The 25,376-nt window shown below is 36.8% G+C and overlaps 3 protein-coding genes and 1 long non-coding RNA gene across 5 annotated transcripts; 1 reads left to right on the top strand and 3 right to left on the bottom strand.

Moving 5' to 3' along the window:
* Positions 1-2,275: 2,275 nt before the first annotated feature.
* Positions 2,276-13,446, bottom strand: LOC148912511 (uncharacterized). Of its 2 annotated transcripts, none has more exons than XM_089027847.1 (2): positions 13,373-13,446; positions 2,276-2,790 (listed from the first exon to the last, which is right to left on the bottom strand). In XM_089027847.1, exons 1-2 carry the CDS (start codon positions 13,422-13,424, stop codon positions 2,501-2,503), a joined length of 342 nt encoding a protein of 113 aa, XP_088883973.1. In that variant the 5' UTR covers positions 13,425-13,446; the 3' UTR covers positions 2,276-2,500. The 2 variants fall into 2 exon arrangements, with proteins under 2 accessions (XP_088883973.1, XP_088883972.1); XM_089027846.1 differs by lacking the exon at positions 13,373-13,446 and adding an exon at positions 10,052-10,219.
* LOC116304402 (uncharacterized) lies at positions 10,456-15,269 on the top strand. The gene is made up of 2 exons (XR_004198056.1): positions 10,456-10,762; positions 15,074-15,269. It is a non-coding gene; the product is annotated as an uncharacterized LOC116304402 (long non-coding RNA).
* Positions 15,270-19,109: 3,840 nt separating this feature from the next.
* On the bottom strand, positions 19,110-21,436 carry LOC116305584 (uncharacterized). Its single transcript, XM_089027191.1, has 3 exons — positions 20,336-21,436; positions 19,767-20,276; positions 19,110-19,712 (listed from the first exon to the last, which is right to left on the bottom strand). Exons 1-3 carry the CDS (start codon positions 21,434-21,436, stop codon positions 19,110-19,112), a joined length of 2,214 nt encoding a protein of 737 aa, XP_088883317.1.
* Positions 21,437-23,574: 2,138 nt separating this feature from the next.
* LOC148912510 (uncharacterized) lies at positions 23,575-24,992 on the bottom strand. Its single transcript, XM_089027835.1, has 3 exons — positions 24,768-24,992; positions 24,530-24,686; positions 23,575-24,053 (listed from the first exon to the last, which is right to left on the bottom strand). Exons 1-3 carry the CDS (start codon positions 24,899-24,901, stop codon positions 23,736-23,738), a joined length of 609 nt encoding a protein of 202 aa, XP_088883961.1. The 5' UTR covers positions 24,902-24,992; the 3' UTR covers positions 23,575-23,735.
* Between the last annotated feature and the right edge of the window lie 384 nt (positions 24,993-25,376).

Genomic DNA, 25,376 nt, shown 5'->3' with positions numbered 1-25,376 from the left:
AGTCAGTCGACATCGGACAAAAAATCACGAAAATAGCCGAATCAATCCAATCACAATCTAGTATTTTGCTGAGTGTTTTATAAACATATAATAAGTAATAATTCAAATTAGAGAGTTTTAGATTGACGTTCACGGCAAACGTCAGTAACGTCAGTCATCAGTGAAAACTTCTCTTAAATAACTGAAAATGAATCGCAAAAAAATTAAAAGTAGCAGAAAAACAAAAGAATATTTGTTTGTGAAATGAAAGTTTGCAAGAGGTTGAGTAAAATACAGGAAAACGATGAAAACGTGGTCACGTTTGTCGTTTGCGGGAAGGAAAAAAAGTCAATCTAAAACTCTCTAGTGTCATTGCTAAGCTTCAACACTCAACTGCAAGTACTCATAAAGAAGTGACTAAATGCAGCTTAAAAATTCGCGAGCACATCCATACCGGTGAGAAACCATACAGGTGCTTTGTTTCACTTTGTTTAAACTATAGAATTGTAAGTATACTGCGACAAGATATTTAGTGATTAAGTAAAAAGGAATCGCCAAGACAGGAACAGATAAATGAAGGAAAGAAGGAAGGAAAGACGAAAGGAAGAAACTAAATAAATAAATCAGAAAGAAAGATAAATACAGAAAGAAGGAAAGAAACAAAGAAAGAAATTAAACAAGGGTCCAAATAAATACAAATAATGAAACAAACAAACAAAAATGAAACAGAAAGAGAAAAAAAATCTAATCGCTACATCTAAATCTAACCGGAGAGGAAGGGAGTGACGGGTTTGAAGAAGGGCGGGGATACTAGTCGTATCTTTTAGGGTTCCAGATTTGGTACCTCTAGGGGTGTCACTAATAGTCTATCCCAATCTGGAGGCATAATACTGACATACTAACAAATCACTCATGATTGTAAGCTGTACAGCTGATACTTGCTCCTTAATATGTGCTGAGCCCGTAAAGTCCTCCACTGATCTTGTAAAGCGCCATTGAGCTCCTGGAAATGGCGCTATATAAATTCATCCCTTTAAACCTTTTTTACCTTTAATTTGGCTTTCTAGTTTGGTGGAAAATTGAATATTGGTGACACAAATAGCACACCCTTGCCTAATAAAAAAAGGATATTGACTACGAGCTTGCTAGACGTAGAAGGCGACTTCAGGCTGCTGAATAAGTAAGCTTGAGAACCTTTACTGAAAAGTGAGTGTTTGTTGCGAGAACTTCTTCGGCGCAGAAAAACATTCCTGACACTAATTCTTGCAATCTTATAGACACTTCAGTCAGCTTCATAGGAATTGGCTAGTTTGCGCGCGAACTCATCGGCATAACTTACATCATACGACATGAGAAGGGGAAAAATCAACCTGTAAATGACACCAGTGAAAAAAGATCGGCGCATGCTCTTAGTCCGTATGCAAAGGAGTCTAAACGACTTTCAAAAACGCCTGATAAACTGGACTTTAAAAAATCGAATTCCAACACTTAGTGTCCATACTTGAAGCTTAAGGCTAATTTTTTCGTATTGTGTTTGTTAATCAATATCTTGGTCCCACGAAAGTATACTCGCGAAATTTATTGTATACTTGGAGAAAACAAACTTTTATTTTCTCATTTCTCTCGTTTTATTAACGGCAATTATAATGATTGTCGCAAGACCAAAGAAATGCGGCTTATTTACCTATTGGGTACTCTTAGTCCCAACGGAATTAACGCTTTGCTTTTAACTAACACACTCTTTCGTCTTTCGATTGCTTCTTTCGTTTCCTTGCCCACCTTGTTCTCATTGGTTTCTTTTGTCTTGTTCTCAGCATATCAACCTCTCTCTTTTACTCCGACGAAGGACTAGCGTCCGAAACGTCAGTAAGTTTTTTTATCTTTTCACGGTGTATAATTTACCTTTTATCGTTACTGTTTCATTACAAACACCGACGCAGCTCACACTACTTTTTAGCTAGTTATCTCCTTCCTTTACTTTCTCACTCAAACTCTTCTAAATTATAAAAAAAATACTGAAATACGCAAACGTTAATTTTCTCTATTGTCCATGAGATTTGAGTGTTGTATGTTGTAAGTATTATAAAATGTAATGATAGTCGGGCGTGTGGAGTGGTGCGTGTAAAATATAAGTTTAAGTTGATTAAGACAAATGCATTGATATGGATTCAATTCAAACAGATAATTTCATTCTCAAGGGAATGACACGTGGACTGAAATGGAAAAACATTACGCACACGTTAAGGAAGTTTAAGAACGTCGTCAAAATAAATAAATAAAAAAACAAACAGGAATATATGATAAATGATTTTTATTTCGATTCTAAGCTAAATTCCCCTAGATTGTTGAAAATAACTGTTTTAACATATACCAACAAAGTAATTTCAAAAATGTCATACAATATCTTCAAAACAGTGAAACTATTACTACTATAATTACTTTTAAAATGATTAATTAATAAAAACAAGGTGCTCTAAGGCCAGGATTATATCTGCCTTTTTGTCATCTCCCGTTGTCATGGTTACATCAGGTACTTAGCAACGGCAAGAGCCATGGTGAGGAGAGTCACGAACGTCACAGGCTTCAAGGGTACACCTCCGTTACACAGGTCACTGTAACAGCAATAGGCTTCACAATTTCCTGAGTTCTTGCAAGCTGTCTTGGCAACACCACACCCGTAGCTGCTTGTGCATGTCTTTGCAACTGCATCGCCACCTTTTGCCTTCAAGCAAGCGATGCCTGAGCAGCTAGTCTTTCCACTCATGCAGTTCCCATTGCTGTTTCGACAGACATAACAGTCAATGGATAAAGCTAGATAATAATAACAATAACAATAACATTAATAATGATAATGATAATGATAATGATAATGATAATGATAATGATAATGATAATGATAATGATAATGATAATGATAATGATAATGATAATGATAATGATAATGATAATGATAATGATAATGATAATGATAATGATAACGATAATGATAACGATAATGATAATGATAATGATAATGATAATGATAATGATAATGATAATGATAATGATAATGATAATGATAATGATAATGATAATGATAATGATAATGATAATGATAATGATAATGTTAGATTTGCATTGATTGACATGTAATTATATATGACGATCGTATAATAATAAACACAAATACACCACAATTACTGGCGACGAGGATGGCCACATTGTAAAAATTCGGAGGACTTCTTCTTGAAATATTGTGAGATTTCCTTGGTTTTCACAAACAAAAATGGCCTTTATTGGAAGAATAGAACCATTCGACGAAGCTACAGAAACATGGAGTGCCTACATCGAGCGTTTGGAACAATATTTTACAGTCAACGAGATCAAAACAGAGAAGAAAGTTCCCGCGCTTCTTACGCTACTTGGAAGTAAAACTTATAATCTCTTACGGAATTTAGCAGCCCCAGAAAAGCCTTCTGAGCTTGAGTATAATACCATCGTACACCTTTTGGAGAGACAACTATCGCCTAAACCGTCTGTAATCACTCAACGTTACCGATTTCATACAAGAATGCAAGACGAAGGAGAAACTATAAACGACTACGTAGCACAACTAAGGAAGTTGGCGATTCACTGCAACTTCGATAACCTGAACGACACACTCAGAGATAGATTAGTATGTGGAATCCGTAATACCGGAATACAGAAAAGATTACTTTCAGAATCTATGTTACCATTGGAAAAAGCTATCGCAATATCCGTAGCAATGGAAATGGCCGCGAAAGACGCCATTGAATTACAAGGTAAGCACAAAGAAGTTGGTGTAAACAAGATAGCTAAAGCAAAGCCTAGAAAACCAACCGAAAATCAGCTTAAACCAAGAGATAATACGTGTTTTAGATGTGATAAACCAGGTCATTCATCTAATTCATGTAAACATAAAGAAGCTACATGTTATTTTTGCAAGAAGAAAGGACATATCGAGAAAGCATGTTTAGCTAAACGCAGACAACAAACACGCCGCCATACACGCCGGAATGTACACGCCCTCGATAACAATGCCGATAGCGAAGACGAGTCGGACAGCGACAATGAACTTCCCGTAGGAAGCTTAGACATTAATTCGATAAAAGAGAAGAAAACTAAGCCTATTCAACTACCATTAAATATTAATGGAAAGAAAGTATCAATGGAGCTTGACACAGGATCAGCAGTTTCAGTTATGTCTAAAGATGAATTTGAGAAGCAAGTCGGCAAGGCTAAAATTGAGCCCACAAAAGTTGTTTTAAAAACCTACTCAGGAGAGAAAATTCATCCGTTAGGAATCACACGCGTCAAGGTAAAGTACAACAATCAAGAGAAAAACCTCGAATTATATCTAGTCGAGAGAGGCACAGCAGCACTGTTTGGCCGAGATTGGTTAGCAGCGATACAGTTAGAATGGAAAGAGATAAACAACGTGTTAACAATGAATAAGGAACCTGCAAGTACCAACAACGCACTAGACAATATCTTAAACAAATATCCAACAGTCTTTGAAGAAGGAATTGGGAAAGTGAAGGACATCAAGGCGACATTAAAGTTCAAAGAGGAACCGCAACCAGTATTTCTGAAAGCCAGACAACTACCATATGCCTTGAGACCAAAGGTGGAGCGAGAATTAGACGAGCTAGAGAAAATGGGAATAATATCCAAAGTGGAAACAAGCGAGTGGGCCACACCCATAGTTCCCGTACTCAAGAAAAACGGAAGAGTAAGAATCTGCGGAGACTTTAAGCTCACAGTTAATCCCCAGCTTGCAGTAGACCAGTACCCGTTACCCAGGATAGAAGATGTGTTCGCATCGTTAGCAGATGGAGAAAAGTTCACAAAGATCGATTTGAGGCAAGCCTACCTACACATGGAGATGGAAGAAAACTCAAAGAAGTATTTAACTGTGAATACGCACAAGGGTCTATACCAGTTCAACCGGATGTTGTTTGGAATCGCTTCTGCACCAGCAATATGGCAGAGGACTATGGAACAGATTCTGCAAGGAATACCATCAGTCCAATGCATCCTAGATGACATGATAATAACTGGTAAGGACAATACCGAACATTTTAACAATCTGGAAAGTGTGTTGAGCCGTCTGCAACAGTACCAACTCAAGGTCAACCTAGACAAATGCCAGTTCTTCCAAGATAAGATCGAATACTGTGGACACAAGATAGACAAGCACGGCATACACAAGACAGAGGAGAAGATTAAAGCAGTGAGTGATACTCCAGCACCAAAGAATGTCACTCAGCTTCGCGCATTCATTGGCCTCGTAAATTATTACCACAGATTCCTACCAGACCTAGCCTCGGTAATGAGACCACTCCACCAGCTACTAGAACAAGGTAAAGCATGGCAGTGGACGAAAGCATGTGACAAAGCCTTCGAGAAGGTAAAAGAGATGGTCACGTCAGATTTGGTATTGTGTCATCCTGATTCCAAGAAACCTATCCGCTTAGCATGCGACGCGTCACCATATGGAGTCGGCGCAGTTCTGTCCCATATCATCGATGGACAAGAAAGACCAATAGCATTCGCTTCTCGCACCTTAACGAAAGCAGAGAAAAACTACTCTCAAATTGACAAAGAAGCATTAGCAATCATCTTTGGAATCAAACGATTCCACACCTACCTTTACGGAAGACAGTTTACGTTGGTTACGGATCATCAACCACTAGTAACCATCTTCAGCCCAACCAAAGGCATACCAGTGACCACAGCTACAAGACTACAGCGATACGCTATGTTTCTATCAGGTAATACTTACGACATAGAGTATAGGAACACTAAGCGACACACTAACGCTGACGCCCTTTCAAGACTACCGTTCGAAGTAACCCCAGAGGATCAAAAGGAAGAAGCTGTTGACATTTTTCACTTAAGTCAGTTTGAACAGTTACCAGTGACAAGCGCAACAATCAGGCGAGAGACAACAAGGGACAAGATCTTAAGTAGAGTCTATGAACAGACCATGTCTGGATGGTCAACTAAGCCAGACGAGAAGTTACTACTGGCGTACTATAATCGTCGAGATGAAATCACAACGTATCAGAGATGTCTCATGTGGGGAATACGAGTAATCATTCCAGACACCCTAAGGAAACAAGTATTGGAGGTCATCCATTCAACTCACCTAGGCGTAGTGAAAATGAAAGCCCTCGCTAGAAGTCACATCTGGTGGCCAGAAATCGACTCCGAAATTGAACAGATAACCAAAACCTGCTCTGGTTGTAACAAAGTACGAAACAACCCAACAAAGGTACCCATCCACCCCTGGGAATGGCCAAGTTCACCTTGGGAACGTATCCATATCGATTTTGCTGGACCATTTATGAACAAACAGTTTTTGATTATAGTCGACGCACACTCTAAATGGCCAGAGGTGTTTCCAATGAACAAGATCACAGCAACAAGCACTATTGAGGTACTACGCTCAGTATTCGCAAGAAACGGCGTACCACAGCAGCTCGTTTCTGACAACGGACCGCAACTCACGTCAGAGGAATTTCAAACATTCATGAAGAGCAATGGGATTCACCATTTTAGATCAGCACCGTTCCATCCTGCAACGAATGGACAAGCAGAAAGATTCGTGCAAACCTTCAAACAGAGTATGAAGGCAATGAAATCAGAATCAGCCTCTTTAAACAAGAAGATAGCAAATTTCCTACTGATGTACCGCAACACACCTCATGCTACCACTAACGAAACACCAGCCAAAATGTTCCTTGGTCGAAACATACGTTCACGTCTGGATTTGATGAAGCCAGATGTAAAAAGCACAGTGCAGAAGAAACAAATGAAGAAAGCACTTGAGAAGAAAACACCTATACGCTTGTTTCATGATGGACAGCCAGTGACAGTTCGAGACTACAGAGGACAAGACAAGTGGGTTAATGGAACCATCAACACACAACTAGGACCATTGATGTATGAAGTCAAAACAGACGCTGGAAGTTATTGGAGAAGGCACACAGACCAAATCCAAGAAAGGAAGCATGATGAAAATCAAAGCGACCCTCAACCAAGACCAGCAGAAGATGTCTGCCCATCAGCAGTAGAACAGCCATCAGTCAGCACAACCCAGACAAGCAAGAAAGTTACCCCCGCTAAGAGCAACATGACGCAAGAAGGACAAGGCAAAGGACATCGATACCCAACAAGGCACAGAAGCCCACCAAAACGTTATATGTATGAACAATATTAGGACAGTCATAAGAGATATGAACATTCAGAGACATTATTATTGAGTTATTTTGTGATTCACAGTGATTCATAACTAAGAAGGGAGGAAATGTTAGATTTGCATTGATTGACATGTAATTATATATGACGATCGTATAATAATAAACACAAATACACCACAGATAATGATAATGATAATGATAATGATAATGATAATGATAATGATAATGATAATGATAATGATAATGATAATGATAATGATAATAATAATAATGACATTATAAAATAAGATGTCATTAATAATAATAAAGATTAGGGCATATCTACAGAGAAAGATAGCTTCACGGAATGATGGTTATTTGACTTCTTTTGCCATCGTAATGCCTTACACTTTTTTAATTTCTTTGGGTGGGTGTTATCGTTCTATCGTGCATACTAAATTTATTTTCAATAAGATAGAGATCAATATTTTTTTCTTATTTCTAGTTTTAAAAATGTTTATAAACTTTTTCTCCTTGTTACACATTTAGTAATTATAAATAGACTCTGAAGTTGTGTTGGCTTTAAAAATAAATAAAAATACGTACTCGATGAGTACATGTGTCTACTGCTTATCGATAAACAGCAACATTTTTGAATCATGTATATGTAAAATATTCACTTGCAGGTATTCAGGGCTTAATATTCTGCTTACGGTGCTCAGTTATTCCTTTAAAGCTTGTCACTGTAACAATCTGAGTCAGTTTCACATCGCATTGGCCTGTAACAATTAAGCGACATTGTTGACATATTTCGTGTAGCACAATACGCCAATTCAGTGGTCGTTTTTTGCGATAAATTCTTTCTAGATATTGCCAATACCTGAAAGCATTTTAATTAAACAACACTTGACACATTCCACGAAACCTGTGTGCCTTACGCTTGTTCCAAAAAAAAACAGATAAAATTCACTACAAAAATGGAGGCGATTACCATGCAGAAATATCTGAATCCTACGAAGCGACATTGTTGACATGCTTCGTGTAGCATAATACGCCAATTCAGAGGTCGTTTTTTCGCGATAAATTCTTTCTAGATATTGGAAATACCTGAAAGCATTTTAACTAAACAACACTTGACACATTCCACGAAACCTGTGTGCCTTACGCTTGTTCCAAAAAAAAAAAACAGATAAAATTCACTACAAAAATGGATGCGATTACCTCGTAGAAATCACTGAATCCTATAAAATCATGGTTTGATACGTTAGTCAAACGTTTCCCGATAAAAAGTCGTAAGCAGACGCAAAAAGAGCAGCCAAGTCGACCAGCCAGTACGCGGGACTTCGGATAACATCGGCTATCCTCGCCATGCGCCGCTAGCTGTGCATGTGGGATCCCGAAAGTAATCTAAAGTTTTACAAGCCTTACACTGGGATGAACTTTATGTCAGTTATGTCGTATGTCATTTAACTATATTTTTCGCTAGTTAAATAGGATATGAAGTATATCTGGGTAAACTCGATGGCATAGTGTCTACTGCTTATTAATATGCAGTAGACCAAAAATTAAGTTGTATTTATAATGATTGATTTGATAACACGGAAACTTTTAATTTGCAAAACATTTACAAGTATTCGAAGAATTTTGTTGCAAGTTTCAACTTATTTCGACCATGTTTTTCTTTTTTCAAGTTCTATTTATTTTACCTAGAACTTTCCCTCTTGAATCAGTCATGTGAAAATGGTCGAGTGCGTATGCTAATAATCAAGATTAAGGTATGCCAAAACTCTGCGGTGTCTGAAAGTAAATTAAACTAACAAAACAAATCAGATTGTTGACAATAGCATATTTAAAACTTTTAGTTCAAAGGTTTTTATTTCAATGATAATTAATGGTAATAGTAATAGTCCCGTTAAAGTTTTATTATTATTATTATTATTACTCATATCAAGCTTTAGTCTATATGTTAGTGTCGAAGTTGGAGTAGAGAAAGTTCACTCCATATATGGTATGATCAATTTCATATTTGGATTGTGCGGAAAAGCGGCAAACAAAAAGGCCGTCGTTTTATAACGAATTCGACATGAACATTCGAGAGAAGAAAAAAAGAAAAAGAAAAAAAAAAGACAAGTAACAAAAGAAAAAATTTGGAAAATCAAGGAAGGATACGAGGACGATGCTAACTTGTGGGTCTGCCTCGCAGACAATACGGAAATACGACACTCAATGTTTGATATGATTGAATTTAGAAAACATAATAAAGTTTACATTCTTCCTCATCTTCTTCTTCTTCTTCTTCTTCTTCTTCTTCTTCTTCTTCTTCTTCTTCTTCTTCTTCTTCTTCTTCTTCTTCTTCTTCTTCTTCTTCTTCTTCTTCTTCTTCGTCTCCTTCCTCTTTCTTCTTTTATTACTTCTTGTCATTCTTGTTCTTGTTGTTATCATTATTATTATTATTATTATTATTATTATTATTATTAATTAATGTGTTTTATACCGATATTAATTCTATAATACGTGAATTGCCTTTATCATTTAACATTATATTGGGAAAATTTCGTTTACAGAAACTTGGACGAATGAATGTCAAAAAAATAAAAAATAAAAAATAAAAACCTAATACTAAATTCCTGTTTAATAAATCTTAAGTTGTTATCTCAAAAAAAGCTTTCAAAGTTTAATCGCGACCGCGATTTAGCGAGCAAACACTTGAGGAAAATATTTGTTAAAAAATATTATTAATATCTTTTAACCGGCTTGTATTTATTGAGACTTTAATTACTACTTACCAGAAGGGATAAGAGAAGCAAACACTTGAGGAAAATATTCGCTAAAAAATATTATTAATATCCTTCAACCTTGTATTTATTGAGACTTTAATTACTACTTACCAGAAGGGATAAGAAGAGCAAGAACGCAAAGTGTTACAATGAGGAGCTTCATCTTTGTTTAGTTCTGAACGAGGATAATTAGAAGACAAACTTGAATCAAAACGAGTTGATCTCAGGTTAGATGTTTTCCAAGAAAGACGCGACCTTATAGTGAGAGCAGTCTATATCAAGTGTTTTTAAGAATTTTAAGGTGTGTTACCCGGAATCGAAATGTGTCAATCAAACTCACGTGGTATAGTGAGGGTTATAAAGTGATCGTTAATTGGCTAATTCGTTAAGCAGGTTACAGTTTTCTAGGGGCCAATTCATTGAACTTGCTCATGTGTAGGAAAAAATAGAATGTTTTCTTTGACAAGTTTTGCCTTGACATGTTATATTTGCTCGCGTACTATGCCTAAGAAAGTTTCTGTTTTGGTCTAGTGTCGGAAGTCGAGAGTGCTACGCCGAGAGTCGGGAGTACCGGGTCGAGAGTCGAGACTACACTTGATCTGAGTACCAAATTACAGTGGGCTGATGAGTCAAGCGACAACGTTTGACAAGATTCACCAAAACCTTGTTGGTGTTCAGTTTCCTGATGATGTTATCAAGATAAACAGGCCATCTAGATTACCAAACTGTCTTCCCTACAGGCAACTTCAATGTAACAATGGCATTTATAAATATTGTCACATGGAACAATTTATGTCTGTCATCTCTTTCTACTTCTATTAGGTCAGTTCAGGTGCATTGTTTCATTCTAAATTAGGTTTTATAATTTATTTAGCATTTCAATATATTTATGCCATGTTTATTTCTCCTTTGTCTGCTCAATCTGATCAAACCTTGACCTTTGTGGCCTGAGATTGGTAGATCAGTCATAATTAAAATATATAAAAAAATAAAAATAATTGATAATAATAATATTAATAATAGTATCAATGATATTATTAATATCAATAATACTAATAATAATTAATGATGATGATGATGACGGTGATGTTGAGGATGATGATAATAATGATGATGGTGATGATGGAGGTGGTGGTGAGAGTGATGATGACAGAGCTACAAACATTACGATTACATCCAATATAAAGCTGTGTTCTCGGAATCCAAAACATTGCAAAAGACCCAAGATGTCATCGTTAATTGAAAATCGACACACTCCAATTAATTTGACTTTTCTTGCTTGATTCCCGATCATATTTAAGATATTTTCATCTCTCAAAACACTAAATATTTCAATAACGCACATTTTTTAATCGGTTATTCTCAATAACGCAGACATTATATTTTATGTTTTCGCTAGACACAGGAAAATCACGTGATCGATTTTAACAAACAATGTATCTTCACGAAGTGTGGTTACTTGTCTTTTTGCCTTCGTAATGCTTTACATTTGTTATTACTTCGTTTTGTGTCATTCAACGTTTTTATTATCCTTGCGGCTTATAATGAGCTATTATTTGATTTGAAATAACTGAATCAAGATGAATTATTTTGTTATTGGCGTCTATATAAAGACGCCTTGCAGAACTTTTATTTGTTTTGTCTTTCAAATTGAGCTGCTTGACGTCCCACTGACATGCAAGGTGTTCCAAGTGGTTAGAAACCAAGATTTTTTAATTCGTTTCAGAAATATTTGTAAACTCTTTCATTTTATTATGCATGTAGTAACTAATAATAGAGGTTGTATTGGCTTTAAATACAAATAAAAATCAAGTTGTATTGATCATTGTAATAACATTGAAAAAAAAATTGCAAAACTTTTACAAGCATTCGAAGAACTTCGTTTCAAGTTTCATTGTATTTGGATAAGTTAAAGTTTCCTTTACACTTTTCTCATAAATTTTTTCCTCAGTGGAAGTTTAATAAATAGACAAATGAAAGTTAACTTTTTTATGTCAAAATGCGGTAAGAATGCTAATAATCGCTTAAGGTGTGTTAAAACTTTGCGTCTGAACGTACTGTTGACACATAACACGTTTAAAACTTTTAAATTCAAAGGGGTTTATACTGATAGTAATATATATTATTGATAGTAATAAACCCGTTCAATAATAAAATGATATTATAATCTTCTAAATTACAGTTATATAACAATATTTTTGTGAAAGTTTCAGTTGCAAAAACTTAGACGCGAATGAATTAAAATAAAATAAAATAAAAGTTATGTAAGAAAAAGCTTTCTGAAACTCATGAATATTGAATGAGGAGAAAACAAAGCAAATCACTACTGTGACGGTGGTTTGGAAATGTGTTTTTAATTTGCATTAAATTTCGTAAACTTTTTCTTTGATTTTCTCCAAAAAAATTTCATGAGTTTTAGAAGTAATATTTGAAACACGCGAGATAGTTCTTCCTCCGATTTCCAAACACCTCAAAGTCAGTTAAAAAAACTCGGCTGCGCATCGTTTTTTCAACTCACTTTTCGGTGTTTGGAAATCAAGGGAAGAACTCTCTCGCGTGTTTGAAATATTACTTTAAAGTTGATATCGCGATCTTGATTTAGCGAGAAAACACATTAAGATGGATCCAAACTAATTCAGAGGGAACAATCACACTGTTAGAATTTACGATAATCAGAGCACATTATTTGAAGGAAAAAAAAACCACTTAAATTGACACACTAGTTTTGCGAAGCGAGCGAGAATAAAATTGTACAAAATTCGCTCTGCCATTAGTTTGGTTCCTTCTTAAGGAAAATATTTTCTAAAATTTATAATTAATATTATTTGAATTTTATATTTATTCCTTGGGTATTAACAACTACTTCAAGAACGCGAAGTGTTACAATGAGGAGCTTCATCTTGGTTTATAGTCCTGAACGAGGCGGGGTAATTCGAAAACAAACTGCGGAAAAGCACTTTTAAGTGTTGTCGTTGATTATAGTTATCCGTTCCTAGTTTAATTCCGTAAATAAGATTTTGTTTTGTTCCTGAGGTATTTAATGGAAGTCTACGTTCTTATCCCAAGAAAGAATGTTATAAACAAAGTTAATTTGGGATCAGTCGTTTTGCTACGTAGACGCCACCGATGGTAGAAGCAAACACGAGCTGACGAAAACCGCTTAGCTCAGTTATTTCTTTTTCCGTTATTCTATCATTTGCATATAGTTATTCATTCGTAGTTTAATTCCTTATTAAGATTTTGTGTTGTTTTTAAGATATTTAAGGAAAGTCCATTTTTTAACCCAACAATTTACTTGTTCAAGCCGGTTGATTTCGGCTCAGACTGACGCCCCCAACGGTACGAGCGAACATTACAGAAACCACTAAAATCTATTATTAATATCTATTTATCCCTTACTTATTTATTAGACGTTAATAGCTATCTACTTACCAGAAGGGATAAGATAAGCAAGAAAGCAAAGTGATACAATGAGGAGCTTCATCTTGGTTTACTCCTGAACAAGGATTCGAAACTTTTAATTTGCAAAACATTTACAAGTATTCGAAGAACTTCGTTGCAAGTTTCCACGTATTTCGACCAGTTTTTTCAAGTTTTATTTATTTTACTTAGAACTTTCCCTGTTTAATAGCGGAGCTATAGACTTTTAGATATCTTTCTACAGATAATTTATTAAATCATTAAATGAAACATAAATTTTTACCAAATATTCAACTGTTTATTAAGCTGTTCGAGCAAGTATGATTATAAAAATGAGCTTAAATTTGTGTGGTTGAAAGATGTTATTGTATAAAGACCTACTAGACTTTCTCTAAAAAGCTAAAAAATATTCAAAAACATTTACAAACGCCAATTTACTGCCAAAGAAATGAATCATTTTGTATTTTGCATTGCCTTTTGCATTATTTTCTATTTTGTCTCAGTTGTTCTTGTCAAGTTTAAATGAATGTAAGCTTTGTTTTTGGAAAACTGTAAAAGACCTAATTAAGTAAACCTCATTTTTTGCTCACCTTAACCAGTTTTCAAGTCTGTTCAGTTTTGGTCTTGATTTGTCCTAAATCTCCAGATTCTCGATTTCAATGAAAGACATCCGAGGTAAATTTCACTAAACTTGATATTGTATTGGATTATCTGTAGTTAGCTTTCGTTTTTTTTCAAGTAAAAGAGATTCAAAGCCTAAAACTGTCGGCCTTGGAAAACTTTGTCGAAGAATCTTCCAAGAACAAAACTAGCCCCTGGGGGTGGTGGTGAGGCAAAAAAACCAAAAAACGATGTAGTGCATTTCGATTCGATTTCACTGCATGGTTTTTATTATGGGAGAAATTATCATCATTTCGAAAAAAAAAAATAATTGAAGATTTTTTGAATAATTGAAGTGTTCTCCCTGTGACTTCCGTATCGGGAGGTCCGGATTTAGGCAGTGCCTAAATATATATTATTTAAATACGAACCAAACTAGATTAGAAATCCCTTCTCATCAGCCTCAGTTTCGTCTACGATGGCTTAGTGATACAACCAAATGGAAGGATAAAGATAACAGGCTTGCCTTGTGATTGAATTATGTGTTTTGATGAAAAGACTACATCCCGGGCGTTTAGATTATATCACAGCCCCCTCACAGCTCAAAGTACATACATTTACAGTATGAACAGATGAAAAAAAAGATGTTAGTACCTAGTTAATTGGGGAGGTGGGTGAGTTGTATAGGCGTACAAGTGGCTTGCGGGTCCATAATTCCTGTAAATGCATTTCCTTTACAACCAAAACAAAACAAATTACACAATTGATCCCCATTTCTCTTGCTCTTGTAGAATCTGTTACCGTTTGCCTCAAAACCCAAAATTATGGAAAATCTGTATCTGGATTCACTCCTTGGATCGGACTTTTCCTAGGTGGTTTGTCGGAATGAGGAAAAAAAATTTCTTTAGTATTTCGACTTGAAATTATAGTGAAAAGTCTAACATTACTAGAAAAAAAAAATAAAAATAAAAACAAACTTTAACGCAGTTATTTTAAAAGATTAGTGAAAATTATGGCTCATATGAGAAGGATACGTTAAGCCGGTGTACTTGGTGAGAATCTGTGAATTTATTCCACTTATTTTCTCATTTCTTTTCTTTTTTATGAAACAAGGCATCGAAAAAGACGTTCGAAAACTCCTCACATGCGTTCCTGCTAGATGACAATCTAAGACGGAAAATAGAGCGGCGTACAGTTACCATAGATACAGCGAAGGGAAAATAGATAGTCTTTACCAAACGAATGGAGATTCTGTACCGTATCCCCAAATCCATCAATGCTATTCAAGTGAAAACAGAAAAAATAAGTAGTGATTTTTATGTTTTTTCAAAATATATGTATTTATGGTGTGCGTTTATTTTTTACTATTTAAAAGTATGGACTGCCTGTGGTGCGACGAAGGTGAATATACCACAGGTAGCCCAGCCCCTATTTCATATTAGAAACCAGATTGTGACTTTCACACCTGTGGACAGGCCTCTTTACCCTTTTTCAAATCAAAGCATTTATTTTTTTGTTCTCCTTTGACAAAAAAGGATATATAACTTATGGAAGTTCAAAAAACTCCTTTCAATGGATGTGAAAAAGTAGCTAACACATGGCTTCACGCATAGTTCACAGCTAGTGAAAGGACCTTTGAAGCTCCTTAGTCAACTTCTAAGCCATAGTGAATCATTATGTTTTTAAAAGCTACTTTTAATGTATAGCTTCTTTCATCCGCGTTTAGAAGAATATATTAACTTTTCGATTATGAAAAAGAAAAACTTGAAGCTTGTAAAAGATTTCCTTTTTTCTCTATGTTCTATAAAAAGAAATAATGGGCAAATGAATGTGGTTTAGGACTGGATTAGAAGCTTCAAAAGTCATTTTACTATGTGAACTTCAAGTTAGCAAAATAATTAACATATAAAGATAAACTTAAATGGACGAAAATGGTTCAAGAGGGTTGATTTGGAGGTCCAAAGGTTCCTTTGCACTGGATGTGAACTAAGCGCAAAAAACATGAGAGGGAGCGTACTTTTTCGCCTCCATTGAAGGGACTTTTTTCACGACTTCGAAACTCTATAATTATTTTGTTGAAATTAAATCAAAAATAATAATAATAAATATTAAACAAAATCAAAAACGAAAACAAACAAACAAACAAACAAAAAGATCAGAGAAAAACTTAATGGGCGAAAATGATAATGGACGATCAGGAGTTGACTGAGGAGCTTCAAAGGTCCTTTCACTGGATGTGAACTAAGCGTGAGACCATGAGGTAGCTACTTTTTCACATCCATTGAAGGGACCTTTTACAGTTTCTTAAAGCTATATATTTTGGTCAACTCATAGAATACACCAAGTAAACAAACAAAAATATAGATCAGAAGGACGAAAATGGTCCAAGAGTTGATTAGAAGCTTCAAAGGTCCTCTCACTGGATTTGAAATAAGTATGAGGTCATGAGGGAACTCAGTACTTTTTTGCGTTCATTGAAGGGAACTTTTTCAACTTCGAAACTCTATATTTTTTGGTCAATTTAAAACAAAATAAATAAACAAATAAATAGAATTAAAATAAAGAACAGAAGAAATTGATGTTATACGGTTAAATGGTTCAAGAGGATTGACTGAGGAGCTTCAAAGGTTCTTTCAATAGATGTGAACTAAGCGTGAGACCATGAGGTACTATTTATTCACAGCCATTGAAAGGACATTTTTCATCATCGAAAAGTTAGTATGTTTTTGCCAACACAAAATGAAGAATTACAATAAATGTAGACCAACTTCCAGGCGTGGTTCGGATTAAATGCCCCGCAGTTTTTAACTTTTGACCGTTTCACAACTGAAAGGAATTCTAGTTCTGATTTAAAGTAATTTTTCAAGAGAAACGTCAAGCCACTCTCTCTTTCGCTTTAAAGAGATTATTTTGTTTTATAGATTCATGATCTAAAGTTTGTTTGAGTATGTATAATTTTTAGGTCACCCATCCAAAAACTAACCCTCCTCAAACAGGGCTTGACTCATTTTCTTCGATGCCCAAGTTTATGCCACTGAGCCACGGTTCTCTACGGAATCAGCACAACAATAGCCGTGAAAACAATACACCGAAGTGACTAGACTTTTGAACATGATATTTTCAACCGATTCCGTGCGTGGCAGAGATGCAAGGGATTAGCCGATATGGTCTGGGGGCCGGCTGGTCTCTCCCCTGATGCTTCGGCTAGAACATTTTCTTGCGTAATTCGTGCACCCAAGGGCAGAAGGATTTAATCGCCGTCAGGTCCGAAGTCCATACGACGCCTCAGCTCTGCGGATGTCTCGGGGGTATGGCAAATTTGAATCGGCTTTTTTTTTTTTTTTTTTCTTTTTAGTTTTTATGGATTGGTTCGAACCCCATCGTATCCAAACAAAAAAATTAAAAATAATTGCTTTTCATTGTCAATTTGGAAATATATATTTTTAAGCGTCTACTCAATTCCCTTTTGCTCATGTTTAGAATTAACAGTTAAGTCAGCCATCTCTTTTGCAAAAAATCACATGGGACTTGGTCCGCGACTGGCTGTTTATATAGTAATTATGAGCAATCTCACAAGCACCAAGAAAATTAAAATTAAGCGGAGTACAATCACTTGAAGTTTCTTTACAAAAATGGTAGTCTTCCCCAGTATGTATTTTGGCTTCACAGTGAAACCCATTTGGGGGCCATAATTCAATTTATCCATTTTACTCCCTACCACTCTCAGCATAGAATAATCACAAAGAGTAGATTCTGTATGACTTTAAAAAACTCAAGGTAGAGACTGATCCAGTCCTGGAGACCTTTTCTATACGATACAAGATTTTCAGCTAGTTTAATTGCGGTCAAGGATAGCCTCAAATATGGTCATTTGAAAAAAGGATATTCTTAAACATGGTCAAGGATACCCTTAAATATTGTTATTTAAAAGAAAAAGGAAACTCTTAAACATGGTCAAGGATACCCTTTATTTATTTTTATTTTTTAAAATAAGAATACCCTTAAATATGGTCATTTGAAAAAGGATACTCTTAAATATGTTCAAGGATATCCTTAAATATAGTCCGATCATTTGAAAAAAGGATACTTTTAAATATGGTCGGACAACGCCTACAAAGGGGCAGGAGTTTTATTTTTAAATTTAAAAATACAAACCAAAGTAGATTAGAAATCCATCCTGATCAGCCTTGGTTTCGTTTACAAATGCTTCATAATATGACCAAGACTGGAAGGGATAGAGAATGACAGGCTTGCCTTTTATGATTGAAATGTCGTGTTTTTACAAATAGAATACATCCCAGGCGTAGAGTGCGTCTCACGGCCCACTCACAGCCTAAATTACATACATTTATGATATTTATGGTATCTTCTTATTCGTACGGGAGTCTGTTACGTTCAGCGAATACATTTACCAACATTTTTCACTCCCGTACGAATAACTGCGATTGTTATTCGTACGGAATTCGGGTTTTATCGAATATTTATTAACATTTTTTACTCCCGTACGAATAACCGCGATTGTTATTCGTACGGGAGTCGCGGTTCAGCGAATATTTATCAACATTTTTCACTCCCGTACGAATTATTTGCAATTGCTATAGGTACGGGAGTCTGTTCAGCAAATATTTACCAACAATATTCGCTGAACTCCGACTCCCGTAGGAATAACAATCGCGAATACTTCCAACGAGAGTGACGGGAGCGAATAATGCTGGTAAATATTCGCTGAAAAGACTCCCGTACGAATAAGAATTGAAAAATTAAACGAGCCTTACCTGTAAGGTGAAGTTTGATTGTGATTCTACCAAATCCAGGGTGACGCGCTGAGGGTTAACATGAGATGCACACGTGCTGCCGTGGATGCTCAGAGTTTTAACTGTTGTGGACACGATATAGAGAAAAAACGGGTAAAAAGCACGGGTGGGAAAGCAGAATAACTGTAAGGGAGGGCATGTTAACCCTCAGCGCGTCACCCTGGATTTGGTAGAATCACAATCAAACTTCACCTTACAGGTAAGGCTCGTTTAATTTTTCAATTCTACCAAATCACGGTGACGTCACTTCCGGTTAACATGAGACTTTAAAGCAATTATTGTGGACACAACCACTATTGACAAACAAAACAAAACTTTATTATGACAATAACAATTTATCTTAATACCGCTGCAGCAAAATCAGTAAGCACAGGTTTATTATAGAATGTCTGGAAAGTTGAAACTTGAGACCATCCTATGTGCTTCAATATTTCATCAGTTGGAATCATCTGGCTTGCTTTGGATGTAGCAGCTGCTCTGGTGCTGTGAGCCTTGAACTTTGTTGTATCAACATCACTTGCTTGGAGGACAGTTTTAATCCATCGACTTATAGTACTAGTACTAACCGGTCGATAAGGCTTCACGTAGGATATGAGCAGTCGTGAATTGCCTTCATTACGTACACTCTTTGTCACTTCAAGATAGTGTCGAAGAGTGGAATAAACACAGAGTTCCTGTTTAATGTACTTCTTAACAATAAACGATGCAAAAATCTTTCCCGGTCTGTCTTGCTTGACATGATCCCGTATGTAGAACAAATAATAATCCGCATTCTCTTTCATATCATCAATATCGAGAAATGATAATGTCTGACATCTTTGTCCAGATGTGAGTGCTAGCAAAATAACTAATTTGAATGTTAGTTCCTTTAATGAAAGTTTCTCCAACGGCGACCATAGCTCTATGTATTTCAGTACTGGGTTGACATCCCAAGTCTCCTGATAACGAGGAGTAGGTTTGACAAAATTAAACACTCCCTTCAACTAGCGTACAACAAAGGGGTGATCAGTAATTGTGTAGTGAGTACCAGGAAATTCAAATCCCATTAAATAGTTCGACAAAGCCGAACGTGCTGTATTAATTGTGGAATAGGATAGCTCTTTGATGTGTAAACTGTGCAGAAACTCTAACACATCATTGATATTTGGGCGCAATGAATCAACTTTCCTCTGTAGACAAAATTCACCCCACCTCCTGATGTGAACATCATATTGCTTCTGTGTACTTGGCCTCCATGAGGACATGAGGACATTGGTAATGTCCTCAGAAATGTTGCATTCAATGAACTGTTGCCTGATACCTTGCATGCCATGAGTTGCAGTTTGCGGCTCAGCGGATGAACATCTCAGTGAACTGGATGGCAAAGCACTTTCCTGGTGACAAGGAACATTCTGGGCCGATGGATCAGGAGACTTAGAAGCCTTGTAAACCAAGCTTGTGTGGTCCACAGAGGTACTATGATGGTCACTGTTGCTTGTTCCAAAAATATTTTTTGGAGACATCTACTGATTAAACAGAATGGTGGAAACATATAACTGTTAGAGAACTGGGACCAATTCACAGTGAAAGCATCGACATAGGTTGCACAGGGATCTTGTTTCCAAGAAACATAGGTATTCGTTTGATGGTTGATTCGACTGGCAAACAGATCAATCTCAGGGACCCCATACAACCCACAGATTCTGTCAAATAGAATAGGATTCAGCTGCCATTCTATCTCATCCTCAAAATGGCGCGACAGTGAGTCTGCAATGGCATTCAGCTGCCCCGGCTGATGAGCCGCTGAGAGCCAGAGGTGCCGACTGATGGCCCATAACCAAATGTCCTTAGCAATCTGAGTGCATTCCTTACTCTTACAACCTCCCATAGCATTAATATAGGACACTGTGGTAGTATTGTCAGATAAGATCCTAATGTGTTGGTTGGATACTGATTCAAAAAGGGACATGAGCCCCAGTTTAACTGCGAGCATCTCCAGGACATTGATATGATATTTCCTCTCCACTTGGGACCATAGACCTTGGGTTTGACTTTGGGAAGTCCAAGCACCCCAACCCACAGAAGATGCGTCAGACGTAAGAATCATGGTTGGGATACCATGCACAATGTTTCTCCTTGCAGCAGGGAGGGAACTGACCCACCATTCTAATTCTTGGAGACTTTCCCTGGAAAGGGACATTTTCTCATCAAAATCCCCTTGGGTAGCTTTTAGGGACACATCTTTGTCCCATTCTAAATTTCTATAATACAGCGGGCCAAACTCCACCCCAGCAAATGTTGATACCAAAGTTCCTATCAATGATGCAACTTCCCGAATGGTATATGCCTGTCCACATAAATACTTCTGACACATAAGGACAATTTTCTCAATCTTCCTTGGGGTCAAACAAACTGTCATGGTGTCAGAATTTAACACGAAACCCAAAAACTCTAATGACTGTGTAGGATTGAATATAGACTTGGTTGGGTGAATGACAAAACCTAGACGAGTAAACAGCTGAGCTGCATGTATGGTAGCCTCACGACAGGCATCTTCAGTATCGTCCGTGAAGAAAGAGTCATCAAGATATCCCAGGCAATTATGTCCATATTGAGTTCGTAAAGTGGAAAAAACAGGTTTGAGGACCTTCGTAAAAATACGTGGACTACTTGTCAACCCCATTGGTAGGGCCCGAAATCGAAACAGGTATCCCCTCCATGCAAACTTGAGAAACATTCTATAGGCCGGAGATATTGGTATGGATATTGTTATGGTAAGTCACTGATTGGTTAAGGGACTTTAAATTGAAAATCATTCTGTAGACCCCAGGTTCCTTCTTAGGTATTAGAAATATAGGTGAAATAATCTCCCCACGTTCTGACTGACACCGTTCAATAATTTGCTTTTCCAAAAAGGTGTCAATCTCTCTATCAACAGCTTGTTGTTCTGTCAATGTGAATTTGAATTCTGGGTGTAAGGAACTTGAAGAGCCATTTGATGGCATAGGAATGCAATCAAATTCAAGTTCACAATTAGACACACATTGTAAGACAAAGGGGTCCAAGGTAATTGTTTTCCATTCCTCTAAACAGTGTTGTAATTGGCCAGCTCTAAATGGTGTCTCTGACCCAATAATAGCATGAATTTGAGTCATGTAACTAACCTGAGCTCTGGAAATTATTGATGAGACTCTTTGTCGGTCTGAGTGCGTAGTCTGGCTCCTCCCCTCCTGCGGTAGGAGCTTCTCTCTCCTAAAAAAGACCTTGAGCCATAAGCTCTGCCATCTCTTGAAGATGAAGAGGATCTTTGCCGGCTTTGGCTGTTGTAGGGGTGATAACCTTTACGACTGCCTCTCTTGGATGACATTTTCTTTGAAAGCTTGTTTGCCTTATTTACCTCGTCAATTTCTTTTCCAATGTCATCCCCAAACAGCTGATCTGTAATCGGCGTAGTAGGGTTGCAAAGCGAAGCAAACTGCGAATTTAATTCAGGCCTTAAGGACTCCCGCCGGCGAAGGTTCAGTTCTCGATTACCTGCCAAGGCAAGGACTAAAGAGTGTGCAAGAACAGACTTCATCTCTCCTGTTGCCTTCTCGCAGGCAGACATCATGGCATACATGGCAGTAATAAAATACTGTTGAGACTTTTGAAAAGCCCTATCTGTGGCTTTGGTATTCTGGCTTAACTGATTCCAAACAGCTCTATTGACTTTGGGTGAGACCAGCAATTTGCAATTTTCTGGTCGAAGATATTTTGACATCAAATCGTCGAGTTTTGACTTGGGTAGCTTTTCTTTAACCAGTTCCTCCACCATGGTGGCTAATTTAGAATCAACGGCTGGTCCAGTCTTATCTGATGTAGAGAATTCATCTGCAAGATTGTCGAAACCAGAAGTGGTATTACCCACATAATCGTCGAGAAGGTTATTGACTTGTGACGAATCCCTGTCCTTTTCTCCTGAGGAAACGCTGTGTTCAGAATCTGAGTCGTCAACAGGTCCAAGCTGCTCCTGAATCTGATTAGTGATCTCCTGTTTGAATGTGTTGAACATTCCCAACATCTCATCTTTCCAAGATGGCGGAGGTGAACCCCTCGTGTCGTCCGCCATGAAATAAATTTACTGGAAAATAAACCAGTAGGGAGCAACCATTAGTTTATTCCAGCAAAATAATGAATATTTCGCAGAACTATGGTTGGAACTCGGGAAACTATAACTTTCTTTCCCAAAAACCGCCTAGGATGCATAAATTTCGGCGGTGTAAGTGAGGCATGAAGCACTCGACTTACAATGGGCAGTTGCATTTTTAGTCCGCACACCCCCTATTGAGGACATTCGGAAAATCCAAGGGAGGGGTGGTCTGTAAAAGTTGGATTTCCAAGGGAGGGGTATCTTGAGTTCTTTGGAAAATCCAAGGGAGGGGTGGTCTGTAAAAGTTGGATTTCCAAGGTATGGTTTATTGTATGGTTAATTGGAATCCTGGCAATGTTGTTAAAAGATGGATAACTCAATGATAGAAATGAAAGGGGTCAATTAAAATCGTCAATTATCCTTGGGAAGATTAATTAATCAACTAAAATTAATAATCTAATTAATTTACTGGAATTACAGGAAGATGGGAAAGTGTCAGGTTTTCAGTAAAATTTCAAATTTTTTTGAAATATCTGCTTTTACTCAATGCAAAGCAAATATATCGGAAAAAGTGGCAAATCTTATTATCGATCGTGGCCCACATGGGTATATACCTGATTTAGATTCAAAATTTTTGGTTTTAAGTGTAACATGTAGACCTTGCATACGGCAAAATGCAACTGCAAAGAGTATTAAAACAGTATACAATGTTTAATAGTTTGCAAAATTCAAAATTATGAGGTAAATTCTAAGACACAAACATAGTAAAAACTAACAGTATTGATTTATTACATGTAAGTTCGAATTTGTTCATGTCTTTTCACATTTCATAATTTAAAACCGAGTACACATATTACAGCTGGTTCAGTTGGGGTAATCCTTGAAAATAAACATCCCAATCATCTGTTATGCCTGGCGGGGATACTGAAGATGGAACCAGATCGTAATCGTAGTTGTCTTCCTCGTCAAAGTCAATTGGTTCTTGGGCTTGTTGGTATTCTGCATAGAACGTTTCTTGTCCAGGGTCGTCTTGCTCCTGATATCGATAGCTATCACTTTCTTCACTGTCATCGTGGTTTTCATTGTCCTTGCAGTCTTCCGAATCCTGTGCACTACAGGAGCTTCTGCTACCGACATTTATTTCTTGATCCTTTATAGTATCGTTTTGTTCCTGAATTTATAAAAAGACGCGTATAAATTTACTTTTTTTAGTAATATTTAGATGATACTTCAACACGTACAACGGCAGCAACAACGGCATTTGAAAACACTTCCGAATAGACGGATAAAAAATTGGCTTGAAAAAAACAACCAAGGTAAAATAGTTTTCATAGTTATCTAGCGACAAACAAACTTCATAAACATATTTTCAAAATCAGTTCAAATTCAATCATTTCGTATTAAAAGTAGCAATGGCAAGCCGAATGCTTTACATGGTCCAAAAAGAGTTTGTTGTGGGTACCGAGTCTTGGGTCAATAGTATTTACAAAATTTTGAATCAGGTTCCCAAACGTGACAACATAATAGACTGAAATGACACTGTCACTTTGGGTCTTATAAAGTCGCATATGATTGATAAGTATATAATTACTTGTCGTAATGAAGACGTGAATGTTTGCCAACCTCGGACAATTGATTCTTACTAACCTTTAGTTTGCGCAGATGACTATTCGGGATAATTCCTGCAAGAGTCCGGGCAACGTTTTCGCTTTTGCATTGTATGCAGTAAATGCAAGGCATGACAATGCCACCTCCCACTTCAAATAAACCTTTGTTTGATTCTCTGAGGCCGGCTGTGGGGGAACTGAAAATAGTAAAAAAAAATCGTCGAGCTTTTGCATTTTTATTTTTATTTTGTTAATTCTTAATATGAATTTTTACTTACCACACGATGCACAACACTTGCCCCCGAACTTTAAATGGAGCAATAAGTCTCGCCAGCTCTCTTGGCATAGATGCTTGGATAGTCCCATCCTTACTTAAAACAAAAAATGCATTCTCATCATGCACGGAATTCATTTTCGTCAGAATATATTCTTTGCCCACTTCAAGCACAGCTTGAGTGGCATGAAACCCTTTTAAAACGCTGTTCACACCAACAAAAAGAGCGGACATATTTTAGATCGTTGATGCACGCTCGTAGTGGGATGTGTATGGCTAACACTGATTGGTTTGATCCTCCCTATTTCCTGCGGATATGACTAATACGCCGAGTATAATGGGTGGGCTGTTTTCGCTAATTGGATTTCATCCGTAGGGAAGCATAAAAGCGCAAGTTTAAACTATACTCATCACCGAGTAATCATGGATGTTTTGACTTTGATAAATGATGAAAACGATGTGCCTTCCAGTTCTCTTTTTGAAGTTAATCCAGGATGTTTTCTTTCGGATTTGAGAACTAGAATAATGGAAGAAGTTCCGGATTTGCTGCCCCACGATTTTCGATTCCTTTTTCCTTCATCTGGCGTTCGTATTTCCCTACGACAAGAGGCAC

Source organism: Actinia tenebrosa, unplaced genomic scaffold (assembly GCF_029948245.1).
Source record: "Actinia tenebrosa isolate PJP-AT-01 unplaced genomic scaffold, QUT_ActTen_1.0 PGA_scaffold11__36_contigs__length_13525064, whole genome shotgun sequence".
Lineage (NCBI taxonomy): Eukaryota > Metazoa > Cnidaria > Anthozoa > Actiniaria > Actiniidae > Actinia > Actinia tenebrosa.
The sequence above is the reverse complement of the archived record's forward strand: the minus strand, read 5'-3'. Positions and strand labels throughout refer to the sequence as shown.